Source organism: Thamnophis sirtalis, unplaced genomic scaffold (assembly GCF_051295495.1).
Source record: "Thamnophis sirtalis isolate CommonGarterSnake01/CBP01778 unplaced genomic scaffold, rThaSir2_p1.2 scaffold_4, whole genome shotgun sequence".
Lineage (NCBI taxonomy): Eukaryota > Metazoa > Chordata > Lepidosauria > Squamata > Natricidae > Thamnophis > Thamnophis sirtalis.
Window position 1 is genome coordinate 105,444,435 of NW_028261384.1, and position 15,256 is coordinate 105,459,690.

The following is a 15,256-nucleotide window of genomic DNA, read 5'->3' on the forward strand; positions in this document are numbered from 1 at the left end:
TAACTGAAATCATACAAGACTTGATTTTATTGATGTGTGTGTTTCTAAAATGTGTTAGCTTAACATATCGTATCCAAGAGTCATAATGCCAGACTTCAATAGTTAGCTTGATTTCCCATTTTTCTCAAACCTTATTTGAGTGTTAACACCACTTTATAATGCCTTGGTAAGGCCACACTTGGAATACTGCATACAGTTTTGGTTGCTATAATGTAAAAAAGATATTGAGACTCTAGAAAGAGTGCAAAGAGTAACAAAAAGATGATTAGGGGAAACTAAAATATCTAAAGAACAGTTGCAGGAACTGGGTATGTCTAGTTTAATGAAAAGAAGGAAAAGAGGTGACATGATAGCAGTGTTCCAATATCTCAGGGGCTGCCACAGAGAAGAGAGAGTCCAGCTATTCTCTAAAGCAGTGGTCCCCAACCCCCGGTCCATGGACCGGTGCCGGGCCGTGGAGTACCTGGCACCGGGCCGCGCAGCGGCCCGGGGCCATGATCGCTGCAGCGGCCGGGGGCCATGCAACGGCCGACTCTTCACTCATGCAGCGCCGTCGCCGGAGGGGGGGAGCTGCGCGGAAGCACAGGAGCAAGTGAGCCGAGGAGGAAGAATCCCCCGCTACTACACCACCTCCTCCCCCTCCCCGAGTCAGCCGTCCCCTCAGTGAACGCCTCCGCCTCTTTCTCCTTTCTCGCCTCAGTCGGCTCGCCTGGAAGCGAGGCGAGGAGGGGGCGGACCATGCGCTGGAAGCGGAGCCCTTGGAGGCCCTGGCGGCTTCCCCGCCCGGCCTTGGCTTGTGAGAAGGAACGGCGGGAGAGGGAGAGAGAGAGAGAGAGAGAGAGAACGTCGGGCAGCTGAGGGCGGGGGGGGGGTCTTTTGAGGGGAGATGGGGGGCAGCGCACGGTGGAAAAGCGGCGGTCTTGCCCACCCCTTCCCTGCCTCCCGCCTGCTCCAGTTGCCGCAGCCAGGAGTGGGGGCTTGGTGCCTGAAGTCTCTTGCCTCTCTTCCAAACAATCAATGTGTCGTCGCGAACAACGCCCCCCCACCCCTGCGCGCACTCAGCGGGCCACGGTAAAATTATCAAAGGCTGACTGGTCCGCAGCGATAAAAAGGTTGGGGACCACTGCTCTAAAGTACCTGAAGGCAGAACAAGAAGCAATGGGTGGAAACTAATCAAGGAGAGAAGCAACTTAGAACTAAGGAGAAATTTCCTGACAATTGGAACAATTAATCAGGGGAACAACTTGCCTCCAGAAGTTGTGAATATTCCAACACTGGAAGTTTTTAAGACAATTGTTGGACAACCATTTGTCTGAAATGGTAGAGGGTTTCCTGCCTAAGCAGGGGGTTAGACTAGAAGACCTCTAAGGTCCCTTCCAACTCTGCTATTCTGTTTTATTACATCCCATATTTCATAATTCAGATCGCATGAAGATACCTTATAGACGCCATCATCAGTTATAAATATAAACACAACACAGTAAATAACCCTGTATGCATTTAAAAAAGAAAAGCACTTAAATCAGGGAGACCTTCTAGGAAGAGAACAATATTAGCCTAAGCTGGTGCAAAATTGGAAGGAGCACTTTTTCCAACTAACATATTTTATTAAAAGACCTAAGCTTTTGTGGGCAGCTCAGAAGAGCCTATGGATTTTAATAAGATTTTTTAGTCAGATGCTATTCCTTCTAATTTTAAATCAGGTGAAATGATTGTGAGCTTCATTCTGTGTGCAGGTAGTTCTTGTCTTACAACCATTTGTTTAGTGACTGTTCAAAGTTACAATGGCACTAAAAAAAGTGACACTGTTACAACCTTTGCAGCATTCCTATGATCAAGTAATCAAAATTCAGATGATTGGCAACTGGGTCATATTTATGACAGTTGCAGAGTCTCAAGGTCATGTGATCAACTTTTGCGACCCTCTGTCAAATTAAAGTTAATGGGGAAGCCAGATTCATTTAACAACCAGGCTATTGATGTATCAACTGCAGTGATTCACTTAACAACTGGGGCAAAAGAGGTCATAATATGGAGCAAAACAAATTCCCACTTAACAACAGAAATTTTGGCTCAATTGTGGTCATACGTCGAGGACTACTTGTACTCTGTTTTGGCATGAAGCTACTGTAGTTTCTAAGCCCACCATATGCAGAAAGCATTCAGTTTCTTGATTTTAAAGGAATGCACCATGCCTCCACTCCACATACCATTTGGCATATGGCTGGATCAGGTAAATTAGGGGCTTCAGTAAAAAAAATGATTACCCTTCCTTTTAAATAACCAAACTCGGTTCCAATCAGTTATACTTTTTTATTATTATTAGGAGGAACAGTAATTATGTCTTCTTATTTTAATATAATGGAAGTTAATGTTATATGGAATATTTAGACGTGAGAGTTTTCAGGGGAGCTTGTTCCCAAAGGGTGTCTGTTGGATTCAGTAAGATTCCTGTTCCTAGAATTGCTGTCCCCAACTACATAAGAAATATCACAAACATCCTAAGATGATAGAACTCCATAAGAAATCTCCCTGACAACTCCATTCTATCTACCATGTATTGCCACTGGCAATAACCTGTATTTGTTATTTATTAAGAGCCATGGTGGCACAGTGTTTAGAATGTAGTACTGCAGGCTACTTCTGCTGCCTGCTGGCTGTCTGCAATTTAGCAGTTCAATTCTCTCCGGCTCAAGGTTGACTCAGCCTTCCATCTTCCAAGGTTGGTAAAATGAGGACCCAGATTGTTGGGAGCAATATGCTGACTTTGTAAACCACTTAGAGAGGGCTGTAAAGCACTGTGAAGTGGCATATAGGTATTCTCAAATCAGTGGCACAGCCATGAACGCACATGACTCCTAAATATGCAAACATCTTTATGGCTGTCTTAAAATACAATACAATTTTCTCAACTCCCATTCATGAAGCCCCTCCTTTATTTGAGATTAATTGATGAGATAGCATTATATGAATCCATGGAAATCAATCTGGCGTAACATACTATTATGATTTCAACAGCTTGGTTAGACATTCCTATATGACTAGACAGTGACTATGTTATGACACACTTTTGACAGTGGGTGATTTGGAGAATGTACTAGCAATAAAATAAAGGAAATCTTGGAGGTGATGTCATGCACAGATTACATCAGATGCAGGCACCCGTTCCTATCTCTTTCTCACTGAAGATATAGATAATCCTCAGTTTATGATCCTGATGAAGCCTGCTCATTGTGGTCATAATTGACCAACCTGATTTTACAACTTTTTTGAGACAAGTGATAAGCGAATGCAGCAGTTGCTGAGCAAACCAGTTGTTAGTAATGACTGGTTCCGTTGAAAATGAGTAACTGCCAGTTTTTGACAAAAACATAACATGCTGTCGTGTGACTGCGGGATGCTGCAAACAATCACAAATGCAGATCAGTTGTCGAGTATCCCAAATGTGGTCATGTGACTGTGGGTGAGTGCCTGTTGGAATTTCAGAACTGGGTCGTAATTATCCCTGGAAAACTCCATCACTAAGCATTGTAAGGTTGCTAAGTCGAGAACTACATATAAACATTGCAAAAACTGACTTAAAAGTGCTGTAACTGTTTTACCAATAGTCAGCCAGGCAGAAAAATAACTGACATTTACATTATAACAAAACTATGAACAATGATGGCTGTACTTCTTTTCTCTCCTCCTGGCAGCATGTAAGCGGTCAAGCAAGGCCACCTGTTATCTGGATGAGCTACGCCTGGCGGTAGCCTGGAATCGGGTGGACATTGCCAGCACAGAATTGTTCCGTGGGGACATTCTCTGGGAGGTGGGTTGCAAGCATGAAATGCTCTTACTTTTAGTACTGGTTCGGAACTGGGAGTGTGTGTGTGTGTGTGTGTGTGCTGGCTTTGCTTGCTTCTATGCATGCCCAAAACACTGCACATGTGCAGAGCATCCGTAATGACATCTGGGCAGGTGGGCAGAGCCTTCCGCCACCATCACTACCAGTTTGCCCAAATCAGAGCAAACCAGCATAATAGCACCTCTGGTGGGGTTGGCAGACTTGTTTTAGTTTTTAATCCTTTACTGGAACATACCCATCTCCCCCCATACCCCTCTTTACTGGAACATACCTCTTCCCCTCTGTGGAATAGAGAAAAATAGCCTTGAATTAAGTTGTTTTGAGTACATAAAGAGCCTTTCCTATGTTGTGCCTTTAGTGGACTCTGGTTTTCATAACTTCAAAGTGGCATATGGGTTGAGCAGATGCTTATGGGGATCATTTGATTGTGGAAGGTTGGCTGGAGGTGTGCATAGCATGTGCCAATGTACACCAGACATGCTCAGAAATATTGTTTAGCACTCATAAATAATTGGTACTCCAGTTTTAAACAAAATTCCCTATACTTTTAGAAAATCAAGATGAGCCTGGTAGCACTTTCCTAAATTCCCATTTTAAAAAAAGATACAAAGTTTTCATCAGTTGGTAGTATGTAGCTCACAAATATATGTGCCTTTTAATAAAATCTATAGTCTGGATGGAGTCACAGAAACAGTAAGTGTGAGCTTAAATGGACTCCAGTGGATGGTAGGGGACAGGAGGGCCTGGAGGAATGTTGTCCATGGGGTCATGATGGGTCAGACACGACTTTGCAACTAACAACAACAACATGAATCTGGAAAACTGCTACTAGGCTCCTCCTGATTTGGGAGGAGGCTCTCCTCCCACAATGTCCATATTTGCAAGATAATATTTTTTGTAAGTACAGTGGTGTCATTCAATTATTTTAGATTTCAGACATAATGTTTTCTTCCTTCAATAAATTCTGAGATTTGGTAAGCCACTGTTGTTGCATTTGGAAATCTCTGCCCATTTTATGGATCCTTGGATTCTTTCCCTTATGCTGGGGTGAAGAGGCTATATTAACTAACAAGGAAGAAGGAAATGAGTTGAACATTAGCCACAAATTATTTGGGAAGAAGCAGAATATGGAGAGAATAGGGAATGCAAGGTGAATCCTTTATTTGAGAGGCAGAATATGGCCGTTGTTCAGCCCAAAAGCTTTCCAGAATGGCTAAAGTGTGATGATTGCTCTGTCAAAAGTCTTACTGACTTTGAGAATGACACATTGCCAAGGATCATCAGGGCTGCATCAACAAATGTTGCTGGCTAAAGTGAAAGATGGAATGGTACCCAGAAACAAAACTGAACTTATCTCAGTCCTGGTGATGGAATAATGTCTTCCAGCATAGCTGAAGGAACAGTCAATTAAGTGCTGTGTGAAAAGACTGCTCTCTGATAGAAGAGAGCAATCATGGATTCATGAAAGAATAACTTGTTCTCCTCATAACCCTGCAAATTGTTGTTATCACACTTTAGCTAATGGAGTACCCACTTTGATCTCTAAGTAGCTGCAAACATCTACTCCCTTGGGACATAAATATTTTATTCTTATTCTTCCTCTATCATTTCTTGCAGCCCAGCCTGCTGGAGAACCCAATGCGTGATGCATTGCTAGGTAATCGAACTGACTTAGTGCGCCTCTTTGTGGAGAATGGCTTGGATGTAGGACAGTTCCTGACATGGGGAAAGCTGGAACAGCTGTATGCTGGGTCCCCCAAGGTCTCGCTGCTGCGCCAGCTTTTGGAGCGATGCCAAGGGACAGGCTCTGAGCCATCCTCCCCTCCCGAAGACTTGCTGCTGGAACGATCTTTGCCCGATTGCCATTTATCTCATGTGGCTCTTATTCTGCATGAGCTACTAGGGGATGTCTGTGCTCCTTTTTATGCAGGACTATACCCTATTGGCCACAAAGGGATAGGGGTAAGTAATAATATTCTGTGTACATTCGATTAGATAGGGAGTTCATGAAGACAAGTAGGATGCTTTGTGAACTGGGAAGCGTGAACACCAAGACACTCTAGTCGTTAAGATATTGGACTGAAAACAGAAAGAACAAGATTCCTGACTCTGTTCAACCACGCAGTTCACTAGTTGTCTCTCTCATCCCAGCTTATCTCAGAGGTTTATTGTTGTGAGGATAATACATGCGGAGTTTACACCTTGTTCATTTCTCAGCTTGACTCTCTGAGGGAAAGTGGGAGATAGACTAAATAAATATGGTTCTCTTATGGTTGCTGCTTTAAGCCAAATTTCTTTAGAAGAGGGCATCATTTTAAATAAAGCAATTTCAAAAAACGTGAAAGGAACCTTTGTGGTTCCCCAAGAGTCAAATCTCAAGAAATCTTTCCAGTTTCCATTTCCTCTCTATAACATTCTTCTTATCAGCAAAAGGATGAGAATTCTCCCAAAAGGACTGGCTGAATTGGAGAGGCATTGAACCCTTTGAACTTAAATGACATGCTTTGCTTCAAAAATCACTTATGATGCTGCATTATTTTTCCAAAATAATTATTGATTTTAAAATTGAAAAATAGATCTATTTTATCATTTTACATTTAATAATAGTAGAAGTTCAAGGCTGTATAATTCACAATGCTTTAAAAATAGTTTCCAGTTTCATCGTGAGGAAATGTTTTGAAAAAAAACAGGCAATGTTTTAAAAACAGCTTTAGTGCCTGAAGGGTTTGGAACATATTAAATTTACACCCTCCCCACAAAAAATCTCTGTGGATTTCTGATGTTGCTAAGGGTAAAGTTTGGGTTAAGTTTTTGTTTCAATTTTGATAATGAATTTTGATTAATGTATGAAACCAACCCAAGACAAGAATGTGTGTCTGTGGATGTTTTCTTTCTCATGTTGATCAAGATGTCTTCTCTGCCTAGAAAAAAGGATTATTACCGAATGGAGATTCCTCATACCAAAATGAACGGTCACCAAACCCATGGACTGACCTATTTATCTGGGCAGTGTTGCTGAATCGAAAAGAGATGGCAATTTACTTCTGGGAAATGGTCTGTATTTTGATATGAATCTATCAATAGTATTTGGCAATGTCTCTTACAGAATATCGTAGAAATATTATGTCGCAAATGCATAGAAAGCAGTGGTGAAATTCTATTTTTTTTACTACCAGTTCTGTAGGTGGGGCTTGGTGGGCGTGGCAGGGGAAGGATATTGCAAAATCTCCAACTCCAGTGAGAAGGATATTGCAAAATCCCCATTCCCCCCGCCCACTCTGGGACCAGCCAGAGGTAATATTTGCCTGTTCTCCAAACTCCTCAAAATTTCCACTACCAGTTCTCCAAAACCTGTCAGAACTTGCTGGATTTCACTCCTGATAGAAAGGATGATATAACTGCTATGAATTCCTCTGCCACCACAGAACCTGATTGAAACTTGATGGCTTGCTGAGCCATCAAGAATGTGATTTCTTGTCTAAATAATCACATCAGTACTTTCCTTCCAATTTAAATTCAAAAAAAGTTAAGCAAAATAATTGGTGGGCTTTCTTTAATAGAAGGTAGGGTGTGATTAGAAATGTAGGCAGATATTGTAGAAATCATGGTTGTTTAACTGTCCAATTGCTTGATTAACAGACACTGTGACCTGTCCATGCCTGTAACCTGTCAATCAGTCTATTTCTGAACATGAGTTTAGCGCTCTTTTGAAAGAGTGCTAAACTCATATTTAAATAGAAGGCTGTCTGGCAGGTTGCATATATGGAGAAAGAGCAAGAGATGAAGCAACAGGAAGCTCTTACCGTCTATCTGGTAAAGTTCTTTTCATCATCATAAATGCCCTTGTGACTTGTGAGCTTGGTAAGGGTAAAGCAAAAGGGCCAATCAATATCAAACATGTTCTTTCCTTAATTAATGTTGTAAAGAAATAGCAATGCATTGCAACAGCAAATGATAACACCAAAAGCAGCCATAGAGTAGGTAAAATAACATGACAATCCTTTCCTAAAGTGATAAAAATAGTGACTACTATGACCGCATGGAAATCCTTTGTCAACAGAAGCAGAAGAAAATCTGTTTACACACTTAGTGATTTGCTGGTCTCCACTGTAATAAAAATTCATTGAACACATTTATTGGTGACAACAGCTTGTAGCTAGCAGAACCCAACTCCTACTTCAATTTAAGTTGACTTTCTTGAGCAGTGCAAGACTACTGCTCACAGGTCTAGTGCTCTTTCAAAAAACACAAAACCCAACTTGACATTTTCAGTTCTGAAGCTTCTTAAAGGAGAAGTGAAACATTTTCAGGGAAAATCAAGAAAGTCCATTTGCCTTTTGGAAAAACAGCCTTGGGACAACCATGACCTGGATGATTGAGAATCTTCATAGACATTAAACCCATGTATAAAGAGCCTACACTTTTATATATGCGTATATAAAGACCACACAGGCATTTTGAAAGGCATCAGGCAAACATTAGGGGCAAAATCCACCATGAAACCTAGGTTTTTATTTTCTCTAGTAGCTAAAAAACAATTCACCCTGGAGAATAGCACCCAATGGCTAGAGGAGAAGGTCACTCTAGGAGTCAATAAGAGCAGAGGTAATCCTAACTAACCCTTGGCCACATCATCAACTACATTGCTGATGAAGCATCCTAGATAACACCCATGGCAAAAGCCATATCACAGGAGAAGAGGGAAAGTGCTACAATAAAAGTGGAATAACTTTAAGACAACTTTAAACTGCTTCTGTTGTAGGCTAGGGATGAGACAAAATCAATGTCATTGGGACATCCATTTAAAAACCTCCCAAATTGGCTAATGAGTCATGTGGATGCTGTGACTAGAAGGAAATAGGGATGGCAGTCATTCATCCCATGCTATATTTCCTTTTTTGGGGCGAGCAAAAACAAGGAAACAACGCCACCCACAATTGTCATAGTGCTGGTGGAATAATAATGGATTGGGGTGAAATGACTGGCAATGGATGGTAATGGATAGTGATGAAACATCTGGGCTACAGAAGGGAGAGAGTTGAATCCAGAAGCCATAAAAAAAATTAAATATTTCCAACAGTGGGAAACTCCCTACCCTACAGCTCCAGAATAATTGTTGCCAAATTTCTTCCCTTGTCAAAGCTCATCCAAGCCTTTAGTATTGTGGAATCATAGAAACACATTGCCAGATCCAAATTAGCATGGCACTGATGTGTAGATGAGTGAAACCAATTCAGGAAAATATTCCTATTTACAGTATCTCCCTCCCTTTGACTCGCTCTGACTCTCTCTCTCTCTCTCTTTTTAAAAAGAGTTTCTGTAGCTCCATCAGCAAGTAGTAGTCAGAGGGTGGGAGAGTAAGTGAAATCCAGGAATAGTACAGAGGAAAAGAGAAAAAGCTAGTGAATTAATTCGGCTGCTCTTACCTTTAAAAATGTGTCTACTATGATTCTATGGGTCTCATCTAGTTGCTGTCTTGGGAACAGAGTGGATGGGATAAGGGAGAAAGCAGAAGAATATGCTTAGAATGAAAGTCAAGAAGTTATTTTCTATGCCAATGTTGTCTATGCTTCTTAACAGAAACATTGCACAGAAGGATGTATGAGGTTTTTCAGTAGTGATAATTTTCCAAATTGAAATTGGAACTGCTCAATAAGCAAGTGCAAATAAAATAAAAACAACAGAGTTCTGTTGCTGGTATATTTGCTTCATTATTTTTACCCAGTTTCCTGTCTGCAATTATAGATAAACTCGAATAATCATTTTTTCCCTCAGCATTTATTGCAGTTTATTTTACAGACATAAAAGTTCCTGAAGGAAGAAAAGATTGGGGGCAAGTTCCTCCATCTGTTTCTTTGATACTTAAACAATTCTTTAGTCAGTTTCATAATTAGATGAAGCCTAATATCACTCAATTTCTAAAATCTTGGTCAGTTTCATGGTGTTTATTATATTTTTTGATTTTTTTTCTTTGTTTCTACAAGTAGCTACTGTTAATTTTTTCTAAAAAATATTTGACAGTGTTTCACAGTGCAGGGATGTCACAATTGCTCAAAACACTTTTTGTAAACATAGTTGGAAAAATAAATATACAGCAAGAAGATATGTTGGAACATATGCCATTTGTTTTGTGTCAAAGGAGATATCACAATGATGGGTTACAAACCCATGCAAATCTTCCAACTTATCGAGGCATTTTCTTTTTCTTTCAACCTAAGGCACCTGATGCAGTGGCTGGGGCATTGGTGGCAGCAAAAATACTGCGGGAACTTTCACATCTAGAGACAGAGACAGAGGAAGTGGCAGCCCTGAAGGATTTAGCAATGCACTTTGAAAACTTGGCTATAGGTGAGAAGTGGGAAAAGAGATAATGGGAGAAAGGACTGCTCAGGGGGTAGGGGATGATTTGTGACATAACTGAAACTTAGTAACTTTAGGTTGTTTAGACTTCAACTTCAAAAATTCAGTTGAATTCCGTATACCTTAAAATTTCTGATGTTGACAAATGCTGGTCTAGACCAACAGTCTAGATATACTGATCTAGTGAACCCATAATGACAACAGGCATATGAGAATTGACTTCCAAGCCATCCAAAGGATGCAATAGGATGGAATCTGTTGGTAGAAGGTGGAAGAGATTATTGGCATAATACAACATGCACTTCTTCATACAGGGGAATATAGGAAGAGGAAAGTTATAATAGAGTAGGTTGTAACGCTATAATAGAGTAGGTTGTAACGCTCATGAAATAAAATACTTTATGGAGAAACCCAGTGATAGGTTCCCAGGTTTTCCTGAAAATTGAAAATTGTACAGTTTGGCATTTAGATGAAATAGATTTTAAATCCCTAATTACTCAAAAATAGATTTTCTCGTAGGTTTCAGATGATTAATTTTTGCATTGACAGTCTCCACTAATTTTTAAAATTGATGTACATGGACAAATTTTGGAATTGGTGAGAACAGAGAAAAGTATTTTTCACACTTCAGGTTTCTTTTTTAGTCCACCAATAAAAGGCCCTATTTTCTGACCGGTGGAATGATGTCAAAGCTGCTCCATCTCAAATCCAGTGTTTCTTAGTCCCCTATCATGTATATTGCAAAAAAAAAAACCAAAAACCTTTTGCAATATATTATATAGGCATCCTAACAAATGCATGTTTTCTATAGGAGCAATTTCTTACCATAACCTCCCACATTCCAACTTAGTTTTAGCGATTCATTTTTTTTAGACAAGAGGGACAGTTTCGCATTTTTACAACTGATTCATTTCTTTACTTTCATCACTTGAAAGAATTTATATGTGAAGGTTCGATGTCATGTTGTCAGTTACTTGGGAAAACTTTAATGAAAAGTTACTTGTAGAAGTTTCTGAATGAGGATTTGGGGTCACATTGTGTACTTGACAATAATTTTTGAGTTTAAGGTAATTTCTATATTATCATGGAGCTGCCATGTTCTGCTCCAGGCAATGAGGGTTCTGCTCGGGCAGCCAGTTAACTCCACGCTTGGGAATATTTTTCAAATCAAGTTTATTGTCAGGAATCCTTAATAACAAAACTTACAGTTCAGTAATGAGGTTCTTCTGACTTTCCCTGATCTGTCCCTTCACGTGGTGTAAAAAGACATTAATTCCTCTAACCCATGCTGCTGGTACAAAGCTGCTTCTGCTAGTGCTGATGGCGATTCAGTGAGTGCGAAGCAACAAACAATTTCCCCGGGCAAAATACCCACTGCCCAATCAGGGAGCACAGATGTGGTCACATGCTATGGGACTACGTTTCCCACAAGGTAGTTGCATTACCCATGAGATTGCTGCTTAAAGGAGACAGCTTCTAATTTTTAAATTAACTATACACTGTTGGGACAGCACATGCCATATCCATGGAGTTGCAATATTTATTTTTATAATTATTTTTTCATTGCCTTCATTTCTAAGTTTCTTAGATGATTGTGAGCAAATGTAGACAAATATATAGGAATGTGTGTATTGGAGTACTGTGTGACAATGATTTTCTATCATTTTTGTGAACTGGAAAACTCAAACAGTTCTTATTTGAGAACAAGAACATTTTAGTAAGTACAAAGGACAATTGATTACTGACTTAGGAGCAAGGGGAAAACCTCTGATTTTGATCTTCTCTACGAGCTCTAAACTAGCAAAAGGGTAGATTTTAACAATATGAATATCAGTATGAATATGGGAAAGATTCAAAGATAGCTCAAAATTATTTCCAATTAATGTGGACATGAATTGCAAAGTCTTAGCGAACTGATGGTTTGGTTTTTTGGAAGGCTTTGAGTGTTGTAGTACCATAATATTAATCTTGCTGTATTATTAACAGTTCCTTAAATTAAGGAGAGTTGTGAATTGTGCAAATGTTCGTAATTCCTTGACTTTTTATACTCAAATATCTCTCTCCTCCCTCTTAACGCCACAATTCTAGGAGTATTCAGTGAATGTTACCGTAACAGTGAGCCACGGGCCTACAAACTACTGGTGCGCTGTTCCCACCTCTGGGTTGGAGCCACTATCCTCCATCTGGCTCACCAGGCTGATGCCCGTTTCTTTTTTGCACAGGATGGTGTCCAGGTATGACCATACAGATATTCACTAAGCTACTTACTTTCCAAAAGTGCTGGGTGTTTAAGGATGAATATTGTCACGGGATTCCATCTTGTATTTGATCTGCATTTTGTCCCCTTGGAACTCTTAAAGCGTGTGTTCAGAAGGGAATTATGGTCCCCAGAAGTTGGTGAATAAATTAATGGTGCAAAGGGCTTGCAGAGAATCATAGGTTCCTATCCCAAATAACACAATAGTAGGAATGTGTTTATTAGAAATTATCTGCCTGGGATCAAGTTTTCATGGAATAACATTTATATGAGACTACTTCCCATTGATGACTATGAGTTAGGTGCCTTTAGGTTCTGGATGGTTAGATTTATAAACTGCAGGGCACAAGTATTGTTAAGTACTACATGGAATGCTAATAATATTGGGTTGAGGATAGTGAGGATAGTAAGCAAATAAAATCATTATAACCAGAGGTCATATAACAAAGGAATGGCATAAAATAGAATAACATAGCAATAAAGCAATAAATAGTAAAATTATAAAACCATACTATATAGATCAATAGAGGGAACTTGGCCTTAGCTTAAAAATGAGAGGAAAATTTGGAAATTGTGGCTAATAGTATTTCCACACACATCATGTTGATATAGATATCTCAGTCGGACCAATATTTTTCCTCCATTTATAGCTGCCCACATACTGAGCTAGCAACAGTCTCTTCCGAATTAAGCATGTTTCCAGATGGCCAAGTGCCTCAAAATCTGAGTCTCAGCAGCTGATTCCAATCTTGGGAAAGCTCCTCGGGAAGATGATTCTTCCAGTGACAAATGATTCCTGGTGGATCCCCCACCCTGACTAAACTCTTCTCAGAAATAGATAAAGCATGTGTTGAATTTCCTAACTGGAAACAAAGCATAACATACCCAATCTTTTAAAAGGGCAACTAACAGGAACCTGCTAATCACCACACAATTAATCAGCTAGACATTTATTCTAAGCTCAATGTTAGACTTTTCTAAAACCAGAAGATTGGGAAGGAGAAATAAAACTTTTTCTTCAGATCAGGCAGGATTTCCAAAAGTACATAGCACGGTAGACCACTGCACTCCTTTGAAGGCTCTTATTCAAAAATATAACAATAGGCATACAAAACACACCTTTGTCAATTTTATTCACCTTATCCCTGCCTTTTGCTCAATTGACAAGCCCTGACTATGGGAGAAACCAACTAGTACAAATATTAATAAGCACCTTCTTAAGCCAATCATTGAATTACATACAGTACTGACATTATGGCTTGTCTCTGTATTTTTCAGCGCTACCTTTCTCTTGTGTTTTTCTAATAGTCCCTGCTTACCCAAAACTGGTGGGGAGAAATGGACCGAAGTACTTCTGTCTGGAAGCTACTTCTCACATTTTTTTGCCCCCCTCTCATCTTTACTGAACTCATTACATTCAGGTGGGTGCTACTGAACATGGTTGATTTACACTTAATAGTGTGGCAGAAAGGAAGGTGTTGTTCATTGCTGGGAGCCTACAATGTAGTTACTGTAGTTATTTAGTAACTGCAATTCCTGAATATCAAATGTACCGAGTATTTCTTTATATAACAAGAGCACAAATAAGTATTAGCTCCAGGGCAACCATTCTCTTTTGAGCGGCCCTTTCAAAACCTGCAATTGACCTGCCCGGGGGGGGGGGTGGGTGGGTGATTAGTCCACCTACCAGAACAAATGGAACAAACATATTCAAATCTTAAGTTCTTGTCCCTGGAATTTCTAGCAGTAAATTTAATTTCTAGCATTAACTTTTATGGCTAAATTTAAGCATCTGCATTTAAAATGTGGCCAGGTGGTAATTCTGATCCGTAATGTGATCTTTAATAGGAGCATGGAGGATGATCTGCAGCTGGATTCCTTGGAACAGTTTGAATTGGACAGTCTTGATACAGATGTGAAAAGTACCATCGGAGACATGTTGTCTGAGTAGGGGGAATGGTCATGATCTTGGGAACTTGGGCCTGTGGGAGGGTGGAAGAAATATGGATTATCATAAATGAAGACTGTTGATGCAGTGGGGCTGATGGGTGGCCTGGATCTCTTCAGGATATTTTTTCCCTATGAATATCCAGCTTTTGCCAAAAAATAATGTAAAACCAGAGAGTGGAAACTCTGGTCCTTGAAATTTAGGTGAACTACAACTTCTAGCCTTCCCCACTGCCTAGGTTTTTTTTTAAAGCACACTTCTTATTTATTTAAACTGCCTCTTTTCAGAACATTTTGAAGTTGCTTACAAACATTTATTCATATGCCAATATATTTTATTTAATGAATTAATTACTCACAGCAATAAGAGTCAATTTATTGGTGGAACTCAAACATTTCTCTCTTCTTTTCCTTTTCATATCTTGACTCAGAAGTTTGGAACCTCCATTCCCTCTTTCTGTTCGACAACTGTGGTTACGACGATGGCATCAATTCTGGGTGGCACCTGTGACAGCATTCCTGAGCAATGTGGTGATGTACTTGCTCTTCCTCTTCCTCTTCTCCTATGTTCTGCTGCTGGATTTTGACCCTCCACCTCCCAAAGGTCCATCTGGCACTGAGATAGTTCTGTACATCTGGGTTTTCACACTAGTCTGTGAAGAGGTGCGTCAAGGATGTTTTGTGGGATCCCAACCTTTGTTGCAGAGAGTACGGAAGTACTTCCTGGACACATGGAACCAGTTTGATATCACGGCCCTGCTACTCTTCATGGTAGGGCTAGTGTGCAGGTAAGTGGTCTTCTGTATTGTAGAGACTGAGCTGATGAGATCAGCGATTAATACCCC

At 40.1% G+C, this 15,256-nt stretch overlaps 1 protein-coding gene across 2 annotated transcripts in view; it reads left to right on the top strand.

Moving 5' to 3' along the window:
- TRPM4 (transient receptor potential cation channel subfamily M member 4) overlaps positions 1-15,256 on the top strand; it is a 37,396-nt gene that overhangs the window by 9,368 nt on the left and 12,772 nt on the right. Inside the window, exons 10-16 of one of the 2 annotated variants that reach the window (XM_087713673.1) lie at positions 3,696-3,811; positions 6,773-6,901; positions 10,066-10,195; positions 12,296-12,441; positions 13,773-13,885; positions 14,313-14,411; positions 14,843-15,199. In XM_087713673.1, coding sequence (XP_087569799.1) covers positions 3,696-3,811; positions 6,773-6,901; positions 10,066-10,195; positions 12,296-12,441; positions 13,773-13,885; positions 14,313-14,411; positions 14,843-15,199 — 1,090 coding nt within the window. The remainder of the gene's footprint in view (positions 1-3,695; positions 3,812-6,772; positions 6,902-10,065; positions 10,196-12,295; positions 12,442-13,772; positions 13,886-14,312; positions 14,412-14,842; positions 15,200-15,256) is intronic. The other variant, XM_087713674.1, reaches the window with a different exon arrangement.